At 37.2% G+C, this 25310-nt stretch overlaps 1 protein-coding gene across 7 annotated transcripts in view; it reads left to right on the top strand.

Annotated features, from left to right (window-relative positions):
• The first annotated feature begins 2425 nt into the window (after positions 1–2425).
• RBM46 (RNA binding motif protein 46) overlaps positions 2426–25310 on the top strand; it is a 125026-nt gene continuing 102141 nt past the window's right edge. For 6 of the 7 annotated variants that reach the window (XM_047857692.1, XM_047857691.1, XM_047857687.1 and 3 more), the window contains exons 1-4: positions 2426–2559; positions 17243–17404; positions 20773–21240; positions 22027–22809. In XM_047857692.1, coding sequence (XP_047713648.1) covers positions 17254–17404; positions 20773–21240; positions 22027–22809 — 1402 coding nt within the window. In that variant the 5' untranslated portion in view covers positions 2426–2559; positions 17243–17253. Of the gene's footprint in view, positions 2560–2685; positions 3098–17242; positions 17405–20772; positions 21241–22026; positions 22810–25310 lie in introns of those variants that run through there. The other variant, XM_047857688.1, reaches the window with a different exon arrangement.

Genomic DNA, 25310 nt, shown 5'->3' with positions numbered 1-25310 from the left:
TTTTATTGATAATTTTTTCTTCCTGTGACCCACAGTCATGTAGAGGTCCCTTTCTATTTTCTCCCTTACCAACAAGTATCCAACCTTAGGCTTCTTTTCAGTAAAAAATATATCTCTATCACTTATTTTCATTCTTCCTATTAATTTGGATCTCCTTTTCCCATAAACTTGCAAATAAACTTATAACAGACCCTAATTTGGAATTTATTCCTGAAAAAGAATTCTAGTTCTAAAACTAGAATTTAATCTCTTAATTAATCTATTTAATCTCTTTTCTATGAGCCTTTGGAAATAAAGTTAAAGGTCATTCCTTTACTTGTACATACAGAGAATATAGTTTTTATAGCATTTGAAAAATACATCTTCAAAAATACATCTTTAGAAGAAACATGACCAAAAAGGACATACAATGTAAGTGTTGCAAGCATCTTTAAATAGCACTGTCTTCATCTAAGCAAGGCTCTATGGCCTGACTAGTTCCTATTCAGAAGCCTTTGCTTGTTTTTCTTTATATGGGGGAGTGTTGGGTGGAAGGAAACAAAGAAAGCTAGAAATGTAAAATAATCCTCCAGGCTACTTACTTCCAGGAACCATCTTTTGTATCTCATAAGATAACATCTCCACCTAGTGAGGTTTTAAGGATCTTACAGCAACTCCTAGAAATTGTTTAGTTGTGTGAACTTTTCAGACTAATATGTCTTAACACAATTTCATCTAGTTTAACCTTAAACACGTGTATTTAGAGTTACTGAGAAATGAGACAGCATCAACATGAAAATAAATAATGTGGGTAATCTCTTTCTGGAGAAATGCATGAGCAGTTACAAATAGTAATCAATACGATAGAACAATTATCACCTTAGCAGTTCTTGAGGTAAAGAATTGCCATGTTAAAAAAAAGAAAAGGCAGCCAAATAGTTACATTCTATGTCTAGATTTTCTAGTTACTTAATTTATCATTATTATTTGTATAGGCATATAGCCTATATACATGAGATTGGCGGTATTTATTGACAGAAGGGTAGTCTAGGAAGGTATTTGTTAAGCTTCCGCTTAACATTTTCTGGGCATTATGCCACTTGTTTCTGGACACATTTTGAGACAGTATAGCCTAATGGTTGTATCTGCAGGGTTCAAAGCCAAAATAAACTTACTTGCTGAATGACCTTGAACAAACTACTTAAGCTCTCTTTCTGGGTTTCTCCACCTGAAACATGCAACTACACGGGTCTAGTACCTTTGCCAAAGTTACTGCTAGAATGAACTAATATACGAAACTAGATTACAGTTGCCTCTGGCACACAAGTGCTCAATATTTGTCAACATTATTTTTAATTAATCCTCCCAACCCCCATTTTAAATTGGGGCTCAGAGAAGTTGTATCACACCCACAAAATGATAACAGGGATTTTAGCTCAGAGCTGTCCGAGTCCTTGCTAATTCCTACCGTTGGGGGAGGGGTAGTACATACGCGCGGCTTGTTAAAATTTAGTACATTTATTCGTGGAGACAACAAACTGAAATCACTAGTGTGGAAAAAAGCACCTCGAAGTTGGGTATTAGGGCACCAGTGTTACTGCGTAATCCAATGGATTATTCTGGGCGTCAAGTTCTTCATCTGTTAAAGCAGAACTATGTGATCTAGTTTCTTTCCAGTCTTACTATCTGTGAGTCTATTAGTCTACAGAATTGGTGCCTAAAGCCGTTTTTCTTTGCCATTTAAACTCAAGCTCTATCTTCAAAGGAAGCAAAATTCAAGGTGTGTATGCAGAATAACACACAACTGTATCTAAGAAAGTTGGTTTTACATAATGATAGTAGTACCTGGTTCTTCAGCTCTGACAATGTCATCTCTCCCCAAACTGAATCAGGCCTGAATCAGGCCTACTAGGTCTCTCGATTCAGCCCATTCTCCTAGGCATTTAAACCACTTAATTTCTACATGTTCGTCCTATCTGAAAATCCTCAGCAAGATTAGCTTTATACCGCCCCATCCCCCATCCCCACACTGAAAGACGTCTAAACTAGGAGTTTAAGACTTGAAAACTCCGTCAAATGAGAAGAACCTTTAAAATGTATCTACATTTCCCCCTAAGTAAAAGGAGTATGTTAAAATCATAGTGTTTGTTTCCCCACACCCTAACAAAATATGCAGGATCTTCTTTTGGCAACACTACATGTATGCCCGCCCCCTAAAGCTCGCTCTCCTTTCCCAATTGGCTAAAGTGCCTGTCACTCCAAGCACTTTTACGCCCCTCCGAGAGCCTCATTCTGGTAAAAACCTTCGTCCCGCCCACTCTCCACTCCCTGACTCCTCCCTGAAGCTGGTCACTGATTGGTTGGGGCTCCACTCCGCGTGGGGCTGCCTAGGCCACTGCCCCGGCGCCTGCTGGGAGACAAACCAAGGCGCGAGGACGGCTCGAGCTCTTCCCGGTGGCCTCCCCCGCTACGGCGACCCCCCTCCCCCGCTCCGACCGATTGGTCCCCGAAACGGTGGTAGCGGCGGTTTGTGGTCGTTGGTCCCAGGGATTTAGGACCAACATTTGAAGACCCGAAGGGGTGAGGAGGGGATGGGGACAGCGGGGTCACAACCAAACCGCTAGTAACGGCTGGAGACCCCGCCTTCCGGCCACAAAAGGCCCAGTCCGATACACTGTTACGCCAGATAGGCAGTGGGATCTCACGCCCCTCTGGAGGCAGTGTCTGCGGGATTCGCCCCCCTCACTCCCCTGCCCCGTCGAGCATAGGGAGGGCTAGAGTCATAGACGCGGTTCCCCAGCCCCAGAGGGCATCTTTCGACCAGATAGCTCTTGCTGTCACAGTTTGCGCCCCGTGGTCCCAGCCGTCCAGTCCCCCAGCTCCAGTTGTCGTCGGGGGCCGCTTGGCGGCTCCTTCCGCCCCTCGGGGGCCCTGCCCTCTCTCTGCTTTATTTCCGCTCTTCCCCGACATCTTCCGGCCGCTTCCCACCTGCTGCCCTCCATGTTCTCCTAGCACTGCCTCTGTCGACCGCCACACGTCAAGGGCGTCTGGCCGTTGTGGCGCCCGCGCGTCCCCTGTAGAGCCTTTGGGACGACGTCCGGGGCGTCCCGACTGCTGGGTGAGATTTGGCAATCATGTCGTCGTTTTCATTGAGTTCTAACTGGGATGAGCCTCGAACTTTCCTCTGCCTTTGACTATTTCTGTTTATTCCCCAAGTGCTCTCTTGTGTGTAGGGTCTTGAACAGTGGAAGGCTGTGGGTGTTAGGGAAAGATAACTGACCCCCTTCGCTCCCGCGACACGCCGCGGCAGGCAGCCATGGACGGTAGTACACGCAGTAGTACCATTTGTGTTTCCTAAAGTCAGATAGTTTTAATTACAAACCTTTTAAATATTTTCTTTGCGGGGGGGGGGTGTCCTAGAAAGACCACTGAACCTGATGTCAGGAGACCTGGGATTTAATAATCCTTGCATTGATGTTAATTGTGAGATCCTTGGGAAGCCAGGACCAATTATTTGGGCACCAGTTGCCTTATATGTGAATTTAGTTAATGTTGAAGTTTCTTTAAGCTCTCTCTTTACATTCTTGACAAATAATCTATAGTCTTTATAATAGGCGACGATTCTAATATAGGCCAGTATTGTAGAGGGACTATCAGGAGGAGCTTTTTAAGACTTGGCTTCTCTTTAGAAATCTGTTCGCTTTGTGTTTGATAATGGCGTTAGAACCAGGCAGCAGGATGTGTTCAATGTATAAATAACATATTCACGTGTTGGTAGTATTTTCCTTATTTAAATAACAGGAAGATATTTTCATTTCAAGAATCACTACAATGTATATTTGAGCAGTTGGACAGACTTCCATACAGAGCCTTTCAGAGTTAAAGCTCCTTAATCATCTGTAATGATATTCTTTCCAGGTTGCACATATAAAACATTCGTTTTTAAAAATTTGCACCTGTGTGCCATAATGGACATAAAGATGGCTATTAGTGCTGCAATTGCTAAATATTAGCAGTGCTTTAGTTTCTGTTTAAGGCACTGCTTTAATTGCTCATTTTCATTTAAGAAGGTAGAATATTGGATTTGAACATTATTGCCAAAGATTATGATACATATCAATGTCTGAAATATAAGCATGTGTATTATTGGATCTGTTATGAGTTAAGAAATAGTAATAACAATATGCCCAATTTATGGGCTGATATTAAGCCTCCTATTTTTAATGGTGTCATTTTTGTTGTTAAAAAACAGACCTGTCGGTTTAAGGAGGGTTTGTGAATACAAATCAAATACTTGATGTAAAATCTGTCCAGATTTGTATATTAATGCTGGGTCGTGTCTTATTTTACTACCTGATTGTTGCTAAAACGAAATCAGTGAGAGAAGAAAATGTGATATCTATGTTCAAATTATAATAGATTTTGGATGAAAGCTTATAGGAGCTTTCCTTTTCCTTTTCCTTTCTGTAAGGAATATCACTGTATTATTGTGTAGTAGCATACAAGAATTTTGGTTCTATTGTAGGTATCTTTATACTAAATTCAAAGAATTTTGTGTTCAATGCAATATTTAAAAAATTGTTAATTAAATAATTAAAGAGTACTCTCTACAGTATTACTAAAAGTTGTGAAACACCCAGTACCAACACTTTTATTCATTATATATTTAACTTCTAGGAATCATGTGTCCTCATTATTTAATAAAAATAACTTAAAATGGAATTGAGCCAATCCATCTATACCCTTTCATTCTGAAATGATGTTAGACTTCTATATCCATACACTTTTGAGTAATCCTCATTTTATGTGGAAAATAAAAATAGTGCAGTCTGTCACTAAAATGAGTTACCACTTAAAAAACCTCCATTGACTTGGCAACCATGGTCTCAGCATTCCATACTCAATAACAATTGAACAAATCAGGAATTTAATACCACATAATTTAAGGAATGCCATAACTAATATGCTTTCTATACAAGTGTTTTAATACTTTAAAAATTAATTTTTTACACTATTGCAGTTTTTATTTTAATTTTTAAAAAAATTTTTTTGACGTTTACTTATTTTTGAGACAGAGAGAGACAGAGCATGAACAGGGGAGGAGCACAGAGAGAGGGAGACACAGAATCCGAAACAGGCTCCAGGCTCTGAGCTGTCAGCGCAGAGCCTGATGCGGGGCTCGAACTCACGGACCATGAGATCATGACCTGAGCTGAAGTCGGACGCTTAACCGACCGAGCCACCCAGGAGCCCCACTATTGCAGTTTTTAAAAATAAAATTTATAAAATGTTCATTTTCATTTCATAAATTTTTACAGTAATTCATAAGATGAAGGGTCAGTTTAAGTAGTTTGAACACAGCTGACACAAATTTCTTTAGATAAGTGATTAATTTTCATGTATATTTTGCTAAAATTGTGCTAGTAATTTTTTAATAGTATATTTTCTATTTTGAAAGGCAGTACAAATTTGAAAATTTCTATTTTTGTTAACTTATTACGGTTCTTAAAATTAGTGAAGATATAGTTAGCATTTAAAGCTAAAGGCTTGATTCAAATTGTTACTCGAATCTCTATCCTGTGATTGGCTATGCCGTCTTGGCCTTCTACTTTATAGCTTCGAAAATTTTTTTCTTTTTAGTTTTTCTTCTAATTTTACTTTTGAAATTGAGCTGGAACGGAATCTTTGAAAGTCCAAAGTTTAGGAAAAAAGATTTATCTGTGAAAACTAGAGTTTATTTATGGTACAACAGCTTTTAATCTGCCCTTCCCCACTACTTTTTGTATAAACTGTTTGTGTCATTCTCTTGCTTAGGACCCTCCTTCCCTTACTCAGATTCCTTGGGTCAGCAGTACTAATTGAGCCTAGAAGCTTCAGTTGGTATGACAGCTTTGTCATAATGTATAGGGCTGCTATACTTCCTTGGAGTTTTGGTAATTCTCAGATTGATTCTGGAATAGTTTAGAACAAATATTAGGCTGTTGTATGCCTGTTTTAGATTTGATTTTTTTTTTTTTCAACGTTTATTTATTTTTGGGACAGAGAGAGACAGAGCATGAACGGGGGAGGGGCAGAGAGAGAGGGAGACACAGAATCGGAAATAGGCTCCAGGCTCTGAGCCATCAGCCCAGAGCCCGACGCGGGGCTCGAACTCACGGACCACGAGATCGTGACCTGGCTGAAGTCGGACGCTTAACCGACTGCGCCACCCAGGCGCCCCTAGATTTGATTTTTAATTATCTGAGGTTCTTGATTTCTGGCCTTTTTAGAAATGTATTTTGTTAGATTAAATATGGTATTAAAGTTAGATATTTTTGATTTTTGAATTAGAGATGTGTGTATGTTACCTTTGTTTTGAAAGCTTTAAGATAAAACATATTCCTTTCTAAAGAGAGAGTGAGTGAGGTTGGTGACTCTTACACTTTTCCTAATTTTAAGTTTTTAAAATATTTTGATTGAGATTTCTTTAAATGTACTAAGTCTAGCATATGTTTCTAGTCATTGTATGTTAAAAAGAGTCTTTAATGTGGGGACTGCCATTTGTTTCAACGTGACACCCTAGATAATATAATATCTTTAAAAATACAACTTTAGAGACATGAATTGACCCAAAATACATGTCTGTAAGTAATTGCAGGGGTGGTTTGCATTGCACAAATCGGCCATTTAGAGTAAGCGATGAGTTACAGAAAAACAAAACTATGCATTGATTAAATTCTACATTTTGGGTAAAATGGAAACAATTGTTTTATATGTAAGGCAGCATATTAAACTAGTCTTATTTTTTTCCTCATCCTTGCAGCATGCTTAAAAAAATATAAATCTCATACTTCCCTATTCTCCACATTGTATCAACTTGATGTCTTTCTTTAGTGTAATGGGACAGTATGATGTCCTGTGGGATGTTTAGGCCATTAAGGTCCCTCTGGACTAAATTCTGGAAAAGAGCCAGAGGCAGAGTTTATTGATGTCCGAAGGTTTGAGCCATAGGTCTTTTCAGTTACTAGTTTTGTGACCTTAAGCAAGTCTATTTTAGTTGCTCTTGATTTTCTATGTATAACATTGGAGGTGGTCTATGTTCCACTTGTAATTCTAATATTTTCTTAGTAGAAAATCTTCCATGATGGTATAGTCAAAGCCTAGTAGAATAAAAACAATCCTAAAGGGAGGAAAAAGGTAGTTATATTATTTAAAATGCTTTTTGTTTGAAAAAGGGAGAGAGAATCTTAAGCAGGCTCCAAACTCCGTGTGGAGCCCAATGTGGGGCTTCATTTCATGACCCTGGAATCACGACCTGAGTGGAAATCAAGAGTTGGGCACTCAACCGACTGAGCCACCCAGGCACCCCTAAAATGATTTTAATTTTAAAGCAATGATAGAAGGACATTGCCTTTTTTTTTTTTAAAGACAAAAGGCTAAAGTTGGTTTGGTTAATTAATCTTTATGTCATTGATGGTTCTGATTGTTAAAGAGTACCTTAACAGAACCTGTTAATAACAAATTTATTTATTTATTGGATTTGATGTCACATAAGTGTGTTCCTGGAGTATAGTGTAAGGTACCCAGCTGACAGTACAGACTTTCTAATTCTGCCATTTAATAAATATGTGAAGCCAGAAAATTAGAAGAATCTAAAAATGATGGAAAGAAAACAGAGACAGTATCATCATAGTTCATCATAGTAATCATAGTAGTCATATATATAATCATCATAGTAATGGACATAGAAGGGGGAATTGAGGAAAAGCTGAACATCTTTTTACCTTCTCTGGAGATGGTCTTTTACAGGATAGCTTTATTATTTAAAAAACGTTTTTTCAGTATATCACATATATTCTTCATATGTAACTACGTTTTTAATGTTTTTTATTTATTTTTGAGACAGAGAGAGACAGAGCACAAATGGGGGAGGGTCAGAGAGAGGGAGACACAGAATCCGAAACAGGCTCCAGGCTCTGAGCTGTCAGCACAGAGCCCGACGCGGGGCTTGAACTCACAGACCGCGAGATCATGACCTGAGCCGAAGTCAGCTGCTTAACCGACTGAGCCACCCAGGCGCCCTTGTAACTACGTTTTTAAAAATTAAAACCCCAGTGTTGTTGATAGTATGCTTCATTCAACCATCAGTATCATGCAGCTGTGTAGAACACTGATGGAATCTTTCTCTGTAATTTTGACCACCATACTTGTAAAGGAAAAAGAAGACAGTGAGGGAACGTAGGGAACAAACTGTATCCTGTAAAGAGCAGTTAAGGCAGCATTTTCCAAATAATTTTATAGGCAGTTAATACAGGTAGCAAGGAGAATTAGGGTGTCATGTTGAAATGTTTAAGAAGCAGGAGTTAAAGTTGAAAGGTTTTAACTGAAACTTTTCATGGCCTTAAATATGCTAATGTTTGTTGTGATACTCTTAAGAGAGACGTATAGTGATTCTCAGATGTTATTTAGGTATGGAACACATTTTTGAGGCCTGTTAATAGCTCCTAGAATAGTATTCTAAGGGACATCATTTTAGAAAATGTTGGATTTAAGGAACTGGTAATGTTTAGCTTGAAGAAGAGGAGAAGAAGTTTTCAAGTGCAGTTAGATAAAAGAGGCATGTTCAGTTTGGCCAGAAGGATGATATGAGGATCTATTTCTGAAAGTTACAAGGGAAGAAATTATGATCATTATAAGAAAGAGCTTTCTTTTTTTTTTAAGGATTTTATTTTATTTTTTTGTTTATTTATTTATTTTTGGGACAGAGAGAGACAGAGCATGAACGGGGGAGGGGCAGAGAGAGAGGGAGACACAGAATCGGAAACAGGCTCCAGGCTCTGAGCCATCAGCCCAGAGCCTGACGTGGGGCTCGAACTCACGTACCGCGAGATCGTGACCTGGCTGAAGTCGGACGCTTAACCGACTGCGCCACCCAGGCGCCCCAAGAAAGAGCTTTCTTAAAGAGTTAACCAAGGTTAAGTTGTTCTACAGAATAGGAGTTTCTTGTAAGAATTCAAGAATAAGGTAGGTGACTGCTTTGCACCCATATTGTAAAAGAGAATTGTATATCAGATAGGTGGTTGAATGAGATGATTTTTAAGGTCTTTAATAAATTTGAAATTATTTTATTAGAGATTTTCCAAAAATATTTTTTGACTGATTTTTTTCCCTCTACGGTAATATAGTTTTAAAAAGTATCATGCTGTAGTTTTTTAAAGAAGCCATAAATATTTGAGTAGTTGTTATAATCATATTTAAAAGAATAACTATTGATCTGAAAAAACCTGGATTCAGGTACTGATTTTGCAACTTATATGGCGCCTGGCAAATCACATCGTTTTTTTGAAGATCTCAGATTATTGAATATCAAAAATGAAGGTAATATAAAGTAGGCCTTCAGGAGCCCAATATTTAGGCAGACAGGTTTGAATGTCTACCCTACCAATTTCCTAGCACTGTAACTTTATCTTAGTCTCAGTTTATTTTTGAAATAGAATAGATTAGTACCTATCTCACAGAGTTATTGTAAGTACTAAATGAAATAATGTATATAAACTGCCTATCATCATGCAGGGTATATAAGGTGCTAAATATATGAATGCAGAAATAGACATAAAATGGAATTTCACAGATTAGGAAAGTAAAGGTAAAGGCTGTAAAGTAATTTATCCAGAGATTTCTTGACTAAGCACTAGAACTCAGGCCTTCTCTCACCCAAGTCCATTATTTTCAATTAAATCACAATGTCCCTCCCTTTCTGTCTCATTCATTGAACATTTATCACATATTAGGGAGTGTACATGGTGGTAGAGATTTGGAAATAAAAAACTAGACCCTTCTTGATATCTGGCAGAGTTTAGGGGGGGAGGTGGTAGAAGGGATTGACAGACCAGCACTCTGAGGTGTGTTCTGTGATAGTAGTATAGAGGAATGCCTAATTTAGCATCGAAAGGGAGAGTCATGGGGTGGTTTTTCTGGAAAATGTTAGGAGTGGGAAAGGCAAAGAGAGTGAGACAGGACTGTGGGAACAAGCTACACAAAGGCTGGTATGTGAGCACTTGGCACATTTGACAAATGACAAAAAGGTAAGTATTGTTGTTGACATAGAGTAAGAAATGAAGTTGGAGACGTAGGCTGGGCCAGATTAGGAAAGGACCTTTATGGCTTTTTAAAGAGTTTAGATTTTATATGTAAGGGACAATGGAAAACCCCCAAAAAGGCTTCCTGCTTTTAATACAAGTAGCATATGTTCTTGACAGTCACAGAAAAGTGAAACATTAAGGTGCTTTGACTCCTCATTCCTACTTACCAATGGTAACTACTGTTAAAGTTTCTTAAGTTTTTCTAAAATTTTTGTATGCCTATAAAACGTGTGAATGTATACTTGAGTATCTTCAAACAAAACATTCAGTTGGTAAACCAGTAAATATTGTTCTCTGGCATACTTTTCTTATATATTTCTTAAATATTTTTCCATATCAGCAATGCAGATCTATGATAATTTTTTTAAGATTTTTTTAAAGTTATCTATTTTGAGAGAGAGAGAAAGAGCATGAGCATGCACACACATGCAATCTGGGGACAGTGGAGACACAGGGAGAGAGAGAGAGAATCCAAGCAGGGTCTGCATGTGCAGAGCCTGATGCAGGGCTCGATTCCACCATCCACAAGATCATGACCTGAGCTAAAACCAAGAGTCAGATGCTTAACCAACTGAGCCACCCAGGTGCCCCACTATACCATAATTTTTTAATCAGTACTCTCTGTGTAAACAACTAAATCTTTTTCTAGATTTTTGCTTTTATATACAATGTTTCAATGCACATCTTGTGCATGTATTTTTGCATACTTGTGCAACTATATCTGTAGGTTAATTTTTTAGTAATTACTAAGTTTATATACATTTTAGATTTTGATAAATATTGCCAAATTTCCCTCTAAAAAGATAATTCCAATTTAATATGTACCTGTCAACAGTATATGAAGTCCTGGTAAGGATTTTTCTGTTAGACCCATCATCCAGCAAAAAATTATTGAGTATTTACTGTGCACCAAACACTGTATGGATAATAGGGAAAGTATTCAAGGCAGATGGGATCCCTGCCCTTATGCAGCCCAGAATTAAAAAGATGGAAAGTCGGCAGGTGTTTTGTTTGGTCTGTATAGTTTTTGTTACTGTTTTTATATTTGAAGTAATTTTCAGTTTGTTTTATTTTGTCTTTCTGACTATGCAGTACTCTGTTTTCAAGGAGCCGTGAGCCTCTTATAGAGATATTGCTCCTGAAAATGAAGGCTTGAAACATAAGACACCTAACTGGATGATGATGATAATACTGTTTTCTGGGTTATAAATCCTTTTAAGGCAGCTTCTATGCTTTCACTCTCTGTACTAAATTTTGGAAGGGATGGTAAAAGCCACATGGTCCAGTAGTACACCCTTTGCTTGAATCTCCACAGCATGTTTAGCCCATGTTTGAATACTTTCATTTGGTAGGAAGTTACCTTCCTATAGTATGGTCTATAGGTATATTGTATATTATACCTGTATAGTACACACACACACACACCACATCTTTTTTATCCATTCTTCTATCAGTGGGCACCTAGGTTGCTTCCTTATCGTTGTTATTATAAATAATGCTGCAGTGAACATAGAGGCATGTGTATCTTTTTAAATTAGCGTTTTTGTTTTCTTCAGGTAAATACCCAGTACTGGAATTACTGGATCATACAGTAGTTCTATTTTTAAGTTTTTGAGGAACCTCCCTACTGTTTTCCACAGTGGCTGCACCAGTTTACACTTAACACCAGTTTTGCAGTTTTTGTGGTAAATTCAGCTCTTTGGTTCTCAGATTTTAAACATTGAGATTTCACATAAAAATCTGCCATTTCTGGCTTCTCTCTTTAAAACTGGAAAATGTGGCATAACTGGGCAAACTGGATTTGAAGATGGAAACAGTTTATTAGAATTGAGTAGTCATTGCCATTTTCAAATGGTGCATAGCACTTCTTAGAGTCTTGTTTTTGGCCTTTGTGCTCATTTAACATTTCTTCCCAGGGCCTTGTAGGCATTCAAGTTGGTCATTTAGTGGATACAAAAACTCACCATGTTCAAAGCTGAACTCTGATCTTATCCCTAAAATCTTTTCTAGCTCTGCCTTCCTCATCTTTCTGCTTCTCATTGCTCTAGCGAGTACTTTGGTGTTATCCTTGACTTCTCTGTTTATCTTCCAATCCATATCTAGTCTATCAGAAAATTCTGTTAGGTATATCTTCAAAATGTATCTCATATCAGAGACTACTTCTTTTCCCCTTCATCACCCTCTCTGGTCCATGCCACCATCATTTCTCACCTGAGTTTTAGTTGTAGTCTTCTCTTTGGTCTCCCTGCTGCCACCTTTGCTCTTCTTTTCTTTCTCTTTCTTTCTTTCTTTCTTTCTTTCTTTCTTTCTTTCTTTCTTTCTTTCTTTCTTTCTTTCTTTCTTAGTTTTTATTTTTAAATAATCCCTGCATGCAACGTGGGGCTCAAACTCATGACCCTGAAATCAGGAATCTTATGCTCTACCAACTGAGCCAGCCAGGCACCCCACTTCTTTTGCCTTTCCGCTATAATAGCCAAATGATCCTTTTAAAAGGAAAGATGATAGTGCTCCTGTGTTCAAGAATCTATGGTGGCTCTTCATTTAACCTAGAATAAAAGCCAAAGTCCTTCGTTACCTGACTTACAAGGTCTGTGTCATGTGGCAGCTTATTACCTCTCTGACTTTATCTCCTACTATTCTTATTGTCTTCCTGGCTTTGTCGTACCAATCCCCTTGCTGTACCTTTTGTGTGTCATGCACACTTCTGCCTTGTACCTTTGTCCTCCTTTTTCTCTTTGTGTGAAGTGCTCTTCCCAAATAACTGCATAGGTAGGTTTCTTAATTCTTTGCTCAAATGTTACCTTCTTATTGAGGTTAGTACTAGTTATTTATTTATTATTTATTTAAAATTTATTTATTTTATTTTGAGAGAGAGCTAGAGAGAGTACAAGTAGGGGAGGGGCAGAGTGAGAGGGAGAGAGAGAATCCCAAGCAGGTTCCATGTTGTCAGTACAGAACCTGATGTGGGGCTCGATCTCACAAACCATGAGATCATGACCTGAGCTGAAATCAAGACTGGGTCAGTTAACCAAATGTGCCACCCAGGCGCCCCATAGCTATCCTCTTTAAAATTGCACCCTGTCTTCTGTTTTCTGTTAATCCCTTCCATGTGCCCTATCCCTGCTCCCCAAGCCCCCACATTACCTTTTAACATATATTACTTACTTATTACTTTAATTATTGCTTGTTTTCTTCCACTGGCTAACAGGCTATGCCAGGGAGGGATTTCGCTCTTTTATTTACTGATGTATCCCAGACATAAGGAATAGTAAGTACCAGCACACAGTTGGTACTCAGCAAACATTTGTTGAACAAGTGAATGAATCTGAGTTTGCAATCCCTGGTCTGCTGTTTGTGTTTTTCTTATTATTTTATTAATTTATTAGACAATATTTTATTAGAAATTAAATTTATTTATTTTTGTATATTAAATAGTAAATACATTTATAGTGCTTATATCCAAAATACTGTTTTAAGCCCTTTCTCCATAATCCTGGCAACAACACTCACTGTGAGGTAGAAATTCTTATTATCTACTTTATAGGGACAAATAAACTGAAGCCACACTTGCCCAAAGTCAGAGTTAATAAGGGGGAGAACCAGGATTTGCCTTTAAGCCATTATTTAGATACTTGAATTTGCTTTTAATTATGACACCATGCTGCCCTTTTTTTTATTTTGAAAGTAGCCTTAAATATGTGTGTTGCAGATCCTTTTTCCCTGTTTATAATTTTCTGTCTTGGTTTTGTTCTTTTTGCCTTCCAAGATGATACTTAATATTTATGTAGTAAAAATAATACAGTAATATTTTCCTTTGAGGCTCTTTTGTTCATTTTTTAGAAAGGCCTTTTGATTCTAAGATTACTCATTTTTCCCCTTAGTTTTGATTTGTATTCACAACTTAGGATGATCAGATATCACCTTAACAGCATCATGGAGATTTTGTTTGCAGGGCACAAGACTAAAGCCTGTAACAACAGTTAGGAATCTAGTACTGGTTCCAGTAACACATAATTGAGAACAGGCTGTGGGGATGGACAGGAAAAGATTGATTTCAAGATCTGTTCAGAGGTAAAATATGCAGGTGTTTGTGACTGAATCAAAGGAAGACTCTGGGTTAACTCAGATTGTCAAACTCTGATTGTGATAGTTTATAGGAGACGGGAGTATGTTTGTTGTGGTTTGTTTATTGGTTGAATGGAAGAATTGATGGAGATGTAAAACAGGAAGGAACTTAAACAGGTTTAGAAGTTAAAATGACATTGAGTTTTGGATATGTTGAATTCAGGATGCCTGTTGAATATCTCATTCTCAATACATTCATTAGGCAGGTTGATAAATGAATCTTAGCTTCATAAAGAAAACTGGGCTGGTAAGTTTAAGGAAATTAGGTAGATGGCAGGTAGAAACTATAGGGGTCCAGGAGCTACTTTCTTGCCTCGTTTTCTTCAGAATTACTCCATTGAATGCAATATACTAGCTTGGAAAGAGCTTTAAAGACTGTAAAAAGATTGTGTGTGTGTGGTGTGTGCGATATAAATGTGTTTGTAGCTATATTCACCGCTCAGAAAACATTTTGCAACTAGGAAGGACTGTAGAAGTCACATGACTAAGGTGTATTAATTTATAATTTCTGCATATTCCACTTGCATGAAAGTCAGTTTGGATGCTTCTTCGTTTTTTGAGGGACTTTTTAAGGTAATGTTGCGGCAAAAGGTATGTCAAAATCATTTTCTTGGCAGGAGGGGATATTTAGCATCAGGCAGACCTGGAATTGAATTCTGTCTGTGCCGCTTTCTGGCTCTGTGATCTTGGATAATTTCTTTGTTAGCCTGCGTTTTTTCATCTGTGGAAATAGTATTTTCTTTTAGCAAAGTTGAGACTCTCTTTTAGTAGTTGTACAAACTAGAGGTAATGTGTAGAAATTCCATGGCTTTATAATAGGCTACTAAATAAACTGAACTTCTGAGTCTTATTCTCAGCCTGTTTCTTTCTGTCTGGTGTCATACTTTTGTTCTGAAATCAGTTACTGTAAAGATAAATATCTGGATTTTAAGCTATAGTTATTCATAGATGTTAGTGATTTTAAAGGTTCCAATATATGCATAAAATTAGTATTTGTGTTAATATTCATTAAGGCTATCAGATAGGCAGTGTTATTAACCTCATTTTATTTATTTTTAAAACTTTTTTTAATGTTTATTTGAGACAGAGTGAGAGCAAGTTGTGGAGGGGCAGAGAGAGCAGAGAGAGAGAATCCCAAGCAAGCTCTGTGCTGCCAGCACAGAGTCCAACGTGGGCTTCATCTCAGAGACCATGAGCTCATGACCTGAGCCGAAATCAAGAATTGGCACCTTAAATGACTGAGCCACCCGGGTGCCCTATTATTCACATTTTAAAGATGAGGAAATTAAGATACAGAAGGACTAAGTAACTTACTGAAAATTATAGCTGGTAAGCAAAAAAGGATTTGAATACAGGCAGTCTGGCTTCAGAGCTGTTGTGCTATATTAAGTACTAGTGAGTATAACTACAGTGACAGTTTCACTTACTTTAGAGCAGTGATTCTTTGGTGATGTCTTCTGCATTCCTATCCTCTATCCACTGTAGAGATGCAAATACTCTTCCCTAGATATGTGTCTACCATATCGCACCCCCCGCCCACACAACCTTTGAGAAAATGAACAAAATGTTTCTGAAAAAAGCAAAAACAGTGTGGGTGTGTGAAAAGTTCAGTGTGGGTGTGTGAAAAGCTCCTCTCTAGTATTAATCAAAACTAACCTTTATTTGGCCTTAGGTAATTCTAACAAGACTTTTACATCATTGCCTCACTGAATCCTAACAGCAACCTTGCAATAACTTATATTGGTACTCCCATTTAAAAAAATTTTTTTTTACTGTTTATTTATTTTTGAGAGAGAGAGAGAGAGAGAGAGAGACAACATGAGTGGGGGAAGGGCAGAGAGAGAGGGAGACACAGAATCCTTAGCAGGCTCCAGGCTCTGAGTTGTTGGCATAGAGCCCAATGTGGGGCTTGAACTCAGGAACTGCAAAATCATGACCTGAGCTGAAGATGGTTGCTTAACTGACTGAGCCACCCAGGCACCCCGGTACTCCCATTTTATAATAAGCAAGGAAACAATGAGCTAGAGTTTGCACAGCTAGAAAATGGCAGAACTAAGTGTGAAATTGAGGTGAATTTGAAATGCTGTGCTACAGTGACTTAGTTTCCATTTATAATTACCAAAGTTCTGTTGAAAGCCAAAATGGCTTTCCCAGTGCATTTCCCAGACTGTGGATTTTAATTTTTGTATTTGTTCATAGTAGTACCAAAGGAGAGAGACGTACAATTAAGAAACAGAAAAAAATAATCTTTAGGATCAGTGTGAATTTTCTGATAACCTAACGACATTGTAATTAAATTCATTTAAAAAAACTAAAAACACATTTTTATGTACAGTGGTCAGCAGAGGTCTCCGGTTCTTTCTAGTTCCTGCCTACCCACCGGTGTAATTCTTAGCTGCTGCTAGTTGGAAAACACAGTAGTTCCTGTTTCTGCTCGGAGGACAAGTGATTGTGATAACCTACGTTCTTTAGTAGCTTCTTTTAGGAACAGGGACTGGTTTGAAATTCTGTTTACTTACTCCAAGCGTCTGTTCAATTTCTGATAACTGTTGGAGTTCTTAGAGATTGCTGACAACATGAGCTATATTGGCATTAGGCTACATTTATCTGAGAATTGTAAGGCACAGTAAAATCCAGTTGGCCTGTATGATAAAATAAACCTTGGGCCATATAGATCAGCAGTGATAATGTATTCACTGATGGCAGTATATTTATTTTGTTACTCCTGCTTTCTTTTCTCTTCTCTAACTCCTTTTCATTTATTTGTGTTTTTTTCTCTTTTCCACTTTTGCCTCCCTTTGTTGTAGCTTAGGCCTTCTAAAGGTACTGCTTAATTGATCAGTGACATTAAATGGAATTTCTAGCTTCTGCTGTAGAGCAGGACTTAGTGGGCAAGACCACAGTGATCATCAGATGTTAGCAGCCACACTGTTTTTGGTTTTTTGCAACCTAGAGGACTCCTTCATAGATTCCTGGTGCTTCATGTCATAAACATTGTTTTTTGAATTTTGTTTTAGGAATTGCAACCATGAATGAAGAAAACATAGATGGAATAAATGGATGCAGTAAAGTCAGAACTGGTACTCAGAATGAAGCAGCATTACTTGCTTTGATGGAAAAGACTGGTTACAACATGGTTCAAGAAAATGGGCAAAGGAAATTTGGTGGTCCTCCTCCAGGTGTGGATGTATTTATGTTAAAAAAAATTGTATCTTTAATGTACATTAGGTGCATATATCATTAGTATCAGTTTTGTTTTATTATAACTGCTTTAAGACCTTAGTAATCATTTTTATAGTTGTGAGAGAAAAGAGGTATTATTATATATGTTATGCACACATAATAATGTGTAATATTATAGGTGTTATGCATGTTTGACCTTTACATTTTTTTCAACTCTGCTCTTGGTTAAGAAACAGCTGAGAAGGAAGTTGGGTGTTTTTTTTTTCTCAAAATTTTATTAAATTCTAGTTAGTTAACATATAGTGTAATATTGGTTTCACCAGTAGAATTTAATGATTTATCATTTACATGTAACAAACACCAAGTGCTTAACACAAGTGCCCTCCTTAATACCTATCACCTATTGAGCCCATCCTTCCCAAACTCCCCTCCCAACAACCTTCAGTTTGTTCTCTATAGTTAAGAGTCTCTTGTGGTCTGCTTCCCTCTCTTTTTTCCCCCTCCCCTATGTCCATCTGTTTTGTTTCTTAAATTCTACATGTGAGTGAAATCATACAGCATTTGTCTGACTATTTCACTTAGCATAATATGCTCTAGCTCTATCCACATCATTGCAAATGGCAAGATTTCATTCTTTTTGATGGCTTAATAATATTCCATTATATATGCACACACACACACACACACACACCATATCTTCTTTATCCATTCATCAGCTGATGGACATTTGGGCTCTTTCCATAATTTGGCTATCATTGACAATGCTTCTATAAACATCGGGGTGCATGTGCCCCTTCGAATCAGTATTTTTGTATCCTTTGGGTAAATACCCAGTAGTGCAATTTCTGGGTTGTAGGGTAGTTCTATTTTTAACTTTTGAGGAACCTCTGTAACTGTTTTCCAGAGTGGATGCACTACTTTGCATTCCCATCAACAGTGCAAGAGGGTTCCTTTTTCTTCACATCCTTGTCAACATGTGTTGTTTCCTATGTTGTTAATTTTAGCCATTCTGACAGATGTGAGGTGGTATCTCATTGTAGTTTTGATTTGTATTTCCCTGATGATTAGTGATGTTGAGCATCTTTTCATGTGTCTGTTGGCCATCTGGATGTCTTCTTTAGAGAAGTGTCTGTTCATGTCTTCCACTTGTTTATTAATTGGATTATTTGTTTTTTGGGTGTTGAGTTTGATAAGCTCTTTATAGATTTTGGATACTAACCTTTTATCTGGTATGTCATTTGCAAATATCTTCTTCCATTCCATAGGTTGCTTTTTGTTGATGGTTTCCTTCACTGTGCTTTTTATCTTGATGAAGTCCTAGTCATTCATTTTTGCTTTTGTTACCCTTGCCTCTGGAGACCTGTCTAGTAAGAAGTTTCTACAGCCAAAGTCACAGAGGTTATTGCCTGTGTTCTCCTCTAGGATTTTGATGGTTTCCTGTCTCACATTTAGGTCTTTCACCCATTTTGAATTTATTTTTGTGTATAGAGTAAGAAAGTGGTCTAGTTTCATTCTTTTGTATGATGTTGTCCAGTTTTTCCAACACCATTTATTGAAGAGACTATCTTTTGTCCATCCGATATTGTTTCCTGCTTTGTTGAAGATTAGTTGACTATATAGTTGTGGGTCCATTTCTGGATTTTTTGTTCTGTTCCATTGATCTACATGTCTGTTTTTGTGCCAGTACCATACTGTCTTGATGACTACAGCTTTGTAACATAGCTTGAAGTCTGAATTGTTATACTTCAGCTTTTTCTTTTTAAGATTGCTTTGGCTATTTGGCGTTTTTTGTGGTTCTGTACAAATTTTAAGATTGTTTGTTTTAGCTCTGTGAAAAATGCTGGTGGTATTTTGATAGGGATTGTATTAAATATGTAGATTGCTTTGAGGGGTGCCTGGATGGCTCAGTTGGTTAAGCGTCCGACTTCGGCTTAGGTCATGATCTCGTGGTCTGTGAGTTCGAGCCCCGTGTTGGGCTCTGTGCTGATAGCTCAGAGCCTGGAGCCTGTTTCAGATTCTGTGTCTCCCTTTCTCTCTGACCCTCCCCTGTTCATGCTCTGTCTCTCTCTGTCTCAAAAATAAATAAATGTTAAAAAAAAATAAAAAAAATTGTAGATTGCTTTGGGTAGTGTGAACATTTTAACAAAATTTTTCTTCCAATCCATGAGCATGGAATGCTTTTCCATTTCTTTGTGTCCTCTTCAATTTCTTTCATAAGTGTTCTATAGTTTTCAGTGCACAGGTCTTTCATCTCTTTGCTTAGGTTTATTCCTTGGTATCTTATGGTTTTTGGTGCAATTGTAAATGGGATCTATGCCTTGATTTTTCTTTCTGCTTCTTCATTTTTGGTGTACAGAAATGCAACAGATTTCTGTATGTTGATTTTATATCCTGTGTCTTCGCTGAATTTGTGTATCAGTTCTAGCAGTGTCTTGGTAGAGTCTTTTAGGTTTTCTGGATGGGTTTATAAAGAAGTCAGGTTTGGGTTACTGGGGAAAAGAGTATTCTAGCTATTAAAGGTCATTTGGGGAGGAATTTGAAAGAGCAGTGAGTACAGGAGTGGTGTTTATACTAGAGGCAAACCAGATGCAAACAGCAAAATAAATATGTTTTGCTTTTCTTTTTTTTTTTTTTTAATTTTTTTTTTCAACGTTTATTTATTTTTGGGACAGAGAGAGACAGAGCATGAACGGGGGAGGGACAGAGAGAGAGGGAGACACAGAATCGGAAACAGGCTCCAGGCTCCGAGCCATCAGCCCAGAGCCTGACGCAGGGCTCGAACTCCCGGACCGCGAGATCATGACCTGGCTGAAGTCGGACGCTTAACCGACTGCGCCACCCAGGCGCCCCTGTTTTGCCTTTCTACTAGTAGCCAGTGCTGTTTCTTTGCTCAGCACCCTCCCATTAGCTTTCTATCACACTTAAAATCTTGGCCTCTAGTCAGTGGCACTACCACTTGAATATTGCTTCAAGTACGTTAGTCATACAGGCCCGTGTGCTCTTTGTTGTTCTAATGTATAAAGCTCTTGCTTTCTTCGTAATGATATATTCTCAAAGCTTATTCCCTCATTTCATTCAGGTCTCTGCTTTAAACCTCATGTGTTCAGAGGAGATTTACCTGACTGCTAAAAGTATCAACTCTTTTCTGGCTTTTTCTTCATAGCCTTTATCAGTTATTGTTTATGTTCTCTGTTGAATATATATGCCTTATGAGGGAAGGGTCTTCTGTTTTGTGCAGTGTTGTATCCTCAACATCTAGAGTAGTGCACAGTACATAGGAGGCACTGTAAATTTGTGGAATGACTGAATCATTGAATGGTGTATCAAAATATCTTATTAGACTTTGTTTATTTTTGTCTTTTAGGTTGGGAAGGTCCACCTCCACCTAGAGGCTGTGAAGTTTTTGTAGGAAAAATACCTCGTGATATGTATGAAGATGAGTTAGTTCCTGTATTTGAAAGAGCTGGAAAGATATATGAATTTCGACTTATGATGGAATTTAGTGGTGAAAATCGCGGTTATGCTTTTGTGATGTACACTACAAAAGAAGAAGCCCAGTTAGCCATCAGAATTCTTAATAATTATGAGATTCGACCAGGGAAGTTTATTGGTGTGTGTGTAAGCTTGGATAATTGCAGGCTATTTATTGGAGCTATTCCTAAGGAAAAGAAGAAAGAAGAAATTTTGGATGAAATGAAGAAAGTTACAGAAGGAGTTGTAGATGTCATTGTTTATCCAAGTGCAACTGATAAGACCAAAAATCGTGGTTTTGCATTTGTTGAATATGAATCTCACAGAGCTGCTGCTATGGCTAGGAGAAAACTAATTCCAGGTAAACTTGACCTTTTAAAGTTTACTTTCTCGTATTAGTCTTATTATAAATATGGAAAAATGACAGCACTTCTTAGTTCGATATTTTGAAACTGTGTAATGCCCTTAAAGAGGTATAGAGATGTTTTGCATAAGGAAGTAAACTAAATGCTTCTAAAAGACAAGAAGTTGCTCCTATCTTCTAAATGACAAGAAGAGTCATTATCTATAATAATATACTAATTTACTGAATGTATACACTTTTATTGTTGTTTGATAAAAATCCAAAGGATAGTACCTATAATTCTTCTGATAAAGGTCTATTTTTGAAGTGTATTTGTTCTTTTGCTCTTAAATTTGTTCTGTTTGCTCTTATAATGAATTCTGTAAGTTCTGGCTGGATTGCCTTGGTAAAAACTTTTCATGTGACTTTCTTGTGCGAAACTAATGTTTACTACTACTGATGGGTATGTGAGTTCCTGATTCTTTGGAGAAAATTTTACTTAATAGTTTTTTTTTTTTTAATTTTTTTTTTTTTAAACGTTTATTTATTTTTGAGACAGAGAGAGAGACAGAGCATGAACGGGGGAGGGGCAGAGAGGGAGGGAGACACAGAATTGGAAGCAGGCTCCAGGCTCTGGGCCATCAGCCCAGAGCCCAACGCGGGGCTCGAACTCACGGACCGTGAGATCGTGACCTGAGCCGAAGTCGGACGCTCAACCAACTGAGCCACCCAGGCGCCCCACTTAATAGTTTTTGACTTTCAGTTGTTTCAACTGTCTTCAGGGTAATTTATTCTCTTTTACAGGTACATTCCAACTATGGGGCCATACCATTCAGGTAGATTGGGCTGACCCAGAGAAAGAGGTTGACGAGGAAACAATGCAGAGAGTTAAAGTTCTCTATGTAAGAAATTTAATGATCTCAACTACAGAGGAAACAATTAAAGCAGAATTCAACAAATTCAAACCTGGTGCAGTTGAACGAGTAAAGAAACTTAGAGATTATGCTTTTGTTCACTTTTTCAACCGAGAAGATGCAGTGGCTGCTATGTCTGTTATGAATGGAAAATGCATTGATGGAGCAAGTATTGAGGTAACACTGGCAAAACCAGTAAATAAAGAAAGCACTTGGAGACAGCACCTTAATGGCCAGATTAGCCCTAATTCTGAAAACCTGATTGTGTTTGCTAACAAAGAAGAGAGCCACCCCAAAACTCTAGGCAAGCCACCAACTCTTCCAGCTCGTCTCAATGGTCAGCATAGCCCAAGTCCTCCTGAAATCGAAAGATGCACTTATCCATTTTTTCCTGGAACAAAGCTTACTCCAATTAGTATGTATTCTTTAAAATCCAATCATTTCAATTCTGCAGTAATGCATTTGGATTATTACTGCAACAAAAATAATTGGGCACCACCAGAATATTATTTATATTCAACAACAAGTCAAGATGGGAAAGTACTCTTGGTATATAAAATTGTTATTCCTGCTATTGCAAATGGATCCCAGAGTTATTTTATGCCTGACAAACTCTGTACTACCTTAGAAGATGCAAAGGAACTGGCAGCCCAGTTTACGCTACTTCATTTGGGTAAGTTTAAAAATACTTTAAATAATATTGTACAGTATGAAATTAGGAAATACTATTATTATAAATTATTTTGAACTCAACAGTGATATTTAACATAAATTTTACTTCAGTTTTATGAATTCATGGTAAATTTTGTTGAGACTTTTCTCCTGTATAATATTCCTGTATTTAGCTTTTTAAACTTTAGTTAGGGGAAAATAGGTTTTGATTCACTTTATAGAGTTCATGATCCTATTTCATTAATTTATTGTTTTTGTAATAACTAATCCTCATTTGAAATACTTTCTATATAACTTATAGGATGTTACTTAAACCAGTTTCTAAGTAATTTGTCCCTGCATCTTTGGTGAAGTCTACACAGTAATCATTTTGGGGAGTGGGGGTAGAGATTAGTAAAATCAGACGTATTTCAGATGGGTCATGTGTAGACACAGCCTTATGCTCACCAATCTGGAAATTTGTCATTACTCATGAAAGACAAAAAGCATCACTGAGAGATGTTTATGACCGTTCTCTCTAATTTCATGCTTTAAAAAAAGTTTTTCTAAAGCCTTTGAGGGATAATTAAAAAGCCTTTGGGCCACATGGTAACAAAATATTTGGTATTGTGAAGGAAGAGATGTAATACCACTCTGGTATTTTAGTACTTCTGTTTTTTATTATGTTAGTCTCTCCTCTACAACCAGTTTTTCTCAGTTCTATTTTTTTTTTAAACGAAGCTACGGATTTTAGTCGGTGATTATTTTGTACCTGAAATAATATTTGGTAGAAGAATAGTGGTTTCTTGAAAATAACAATAAAAAGGAAAAGTTTCCTACGAAGGATTATAATTATTTCTTGATTATAATTGTCAAACTCTTAGCTTAAAATTGATTTGTTATATGGTTGCAGAACCATACTAGTGGAGCTTATATCTGTTTGATATTATCAAATTTGTCAAGAGAAGGCAGTCTATAAAGAAAACCATTTTCCAGGGGAGAGGGAATTTTATGTATTGTTTGGATCGATTTTATACAGTGCTTATCCATTGTAGTCACTCCTATGGTATGCATATTTTTAGGAGATCCTGATGATTAGGACTTATGGTAGGGTTTCTTGGAAAGAAACTTTTCAGTAATGTCCTCAATTATTAGTTGGAAATATTTGGGAATTTTACTGTCATACAAGCGAGTAAATTCTTATGTATAATTTTCATTAATACACAAAATAGAAACCTTCTATTTTTTCTTTCAATAAGAAGTTTAAAGATAATTTTATATGGGCAATTTAAGTTTAGTTTATCTTTATATGGGCAGCAAATAATTCAAAGTACGGTTCCTAGAGAAAAATAGATCAAATTATTTTTTTGGAGTGGAATATAGATAATTAGTTGGCTGAGCAAGATTTTCCCAGGATACTTGTGTCTGACCTAACATGGTATTACTGAAGCATATTTCTGCCCCCACTCATTTCCCTTAACAAATTTATCTTCACTGAAATTTCTAAGATACTTAAAATATAATCTTAGTTTATGTCAGATTTTCTGTTTAGATGTGATTTGCTCATCTTGTTATCCCATAAAGAAGATATTATATGGAACCAGAGGGTTTTCATCAGCTTTTAATTCCATTATTAACATGGTTTTTACTTGAGTCCTCGGACCATAATTAACTTGTATTGACCTTATAGTTCCCAAAGAAAACCCCTATTTAGGTATAGTATTCCCAACTTGATTATGTTATTTAGGGATAAAATTAGCTTCAGTAAATGAAATACTTAGAGGGCACAGTTTGCTTTAGTCATCTATTTCAGATTTTATCAACCTTGTCTAAAAGCCACTTACAATAAAAAATTGGACAATTTGTGTTTCATATATTTTCTCGGTTTCTAATTACGATCAGAGAGAAGACCTAAGACCCAAATGTAAGCCAAAACTTTTGATTAAATACTAAAGCTTGTTTGGATGCACTACACAAGGCTTGAGGCCTTGTCTATAGGAAGTAACATAAAAATCCTTATTGCAGTTGACTAAAATATGAGCGAAGATTGAGTTAGAGGCAACTGTGAGAGGAGAAGTAGGGAGAGAATTTAGGGAAGTGTAAGACTCAGAAATCAAGGGCCTAGGAATCTTTGATTAGAAAACACATGCCTGACATTTGGAGGTTGTTAAAGTAAGACAGGAACTATAGACAGCCAGGATGTTACATGTTGCTCTATGGGAAATAAGGATATAGGTTGAATATTGTTGTGGCAATATTCTGGTTTGCTTTTTACTTCTTTTAACATTGGAGCCTCTGGGCTTCAAAGAGTTGAAGCCTTTTTTGAGTAAAAATTCCTATATTTAGATATAGGAACCTTCAGAGGTTGCAAGCTTTTATTGGGTGGCTAAGGGTTGAGACCATTTGTTGTTGGTGGTGTGTTCTTAGAGGGGGAGGGGTGATATGTTGTTCATATCCTGCTAAATATTTATGTGTTTCAAGCACTGGGTTTTTCTGAGGTCTTGAGAGGTTGCTATTGGTTCC

This window comes from Prionailurus viverrinus, chromosome B1 (assembly GCF_022837055.1).
Source record: "Prionailurus viverrinus isolate Anna chromosome B1, UM_Priviv_1.0, whole genome shotgun sequence".
Taxonomy (NCBI): Eukaryota; Metazoa; Chordata; class Mammalia; order Carnivora; family Felidae; genus Prionailurus; species Prionailurus viverrinus.
Note: the sequence above shows the minus strand (reverse complement) of the source record. Positions and strands in the feature narration are given on the sequence as shown.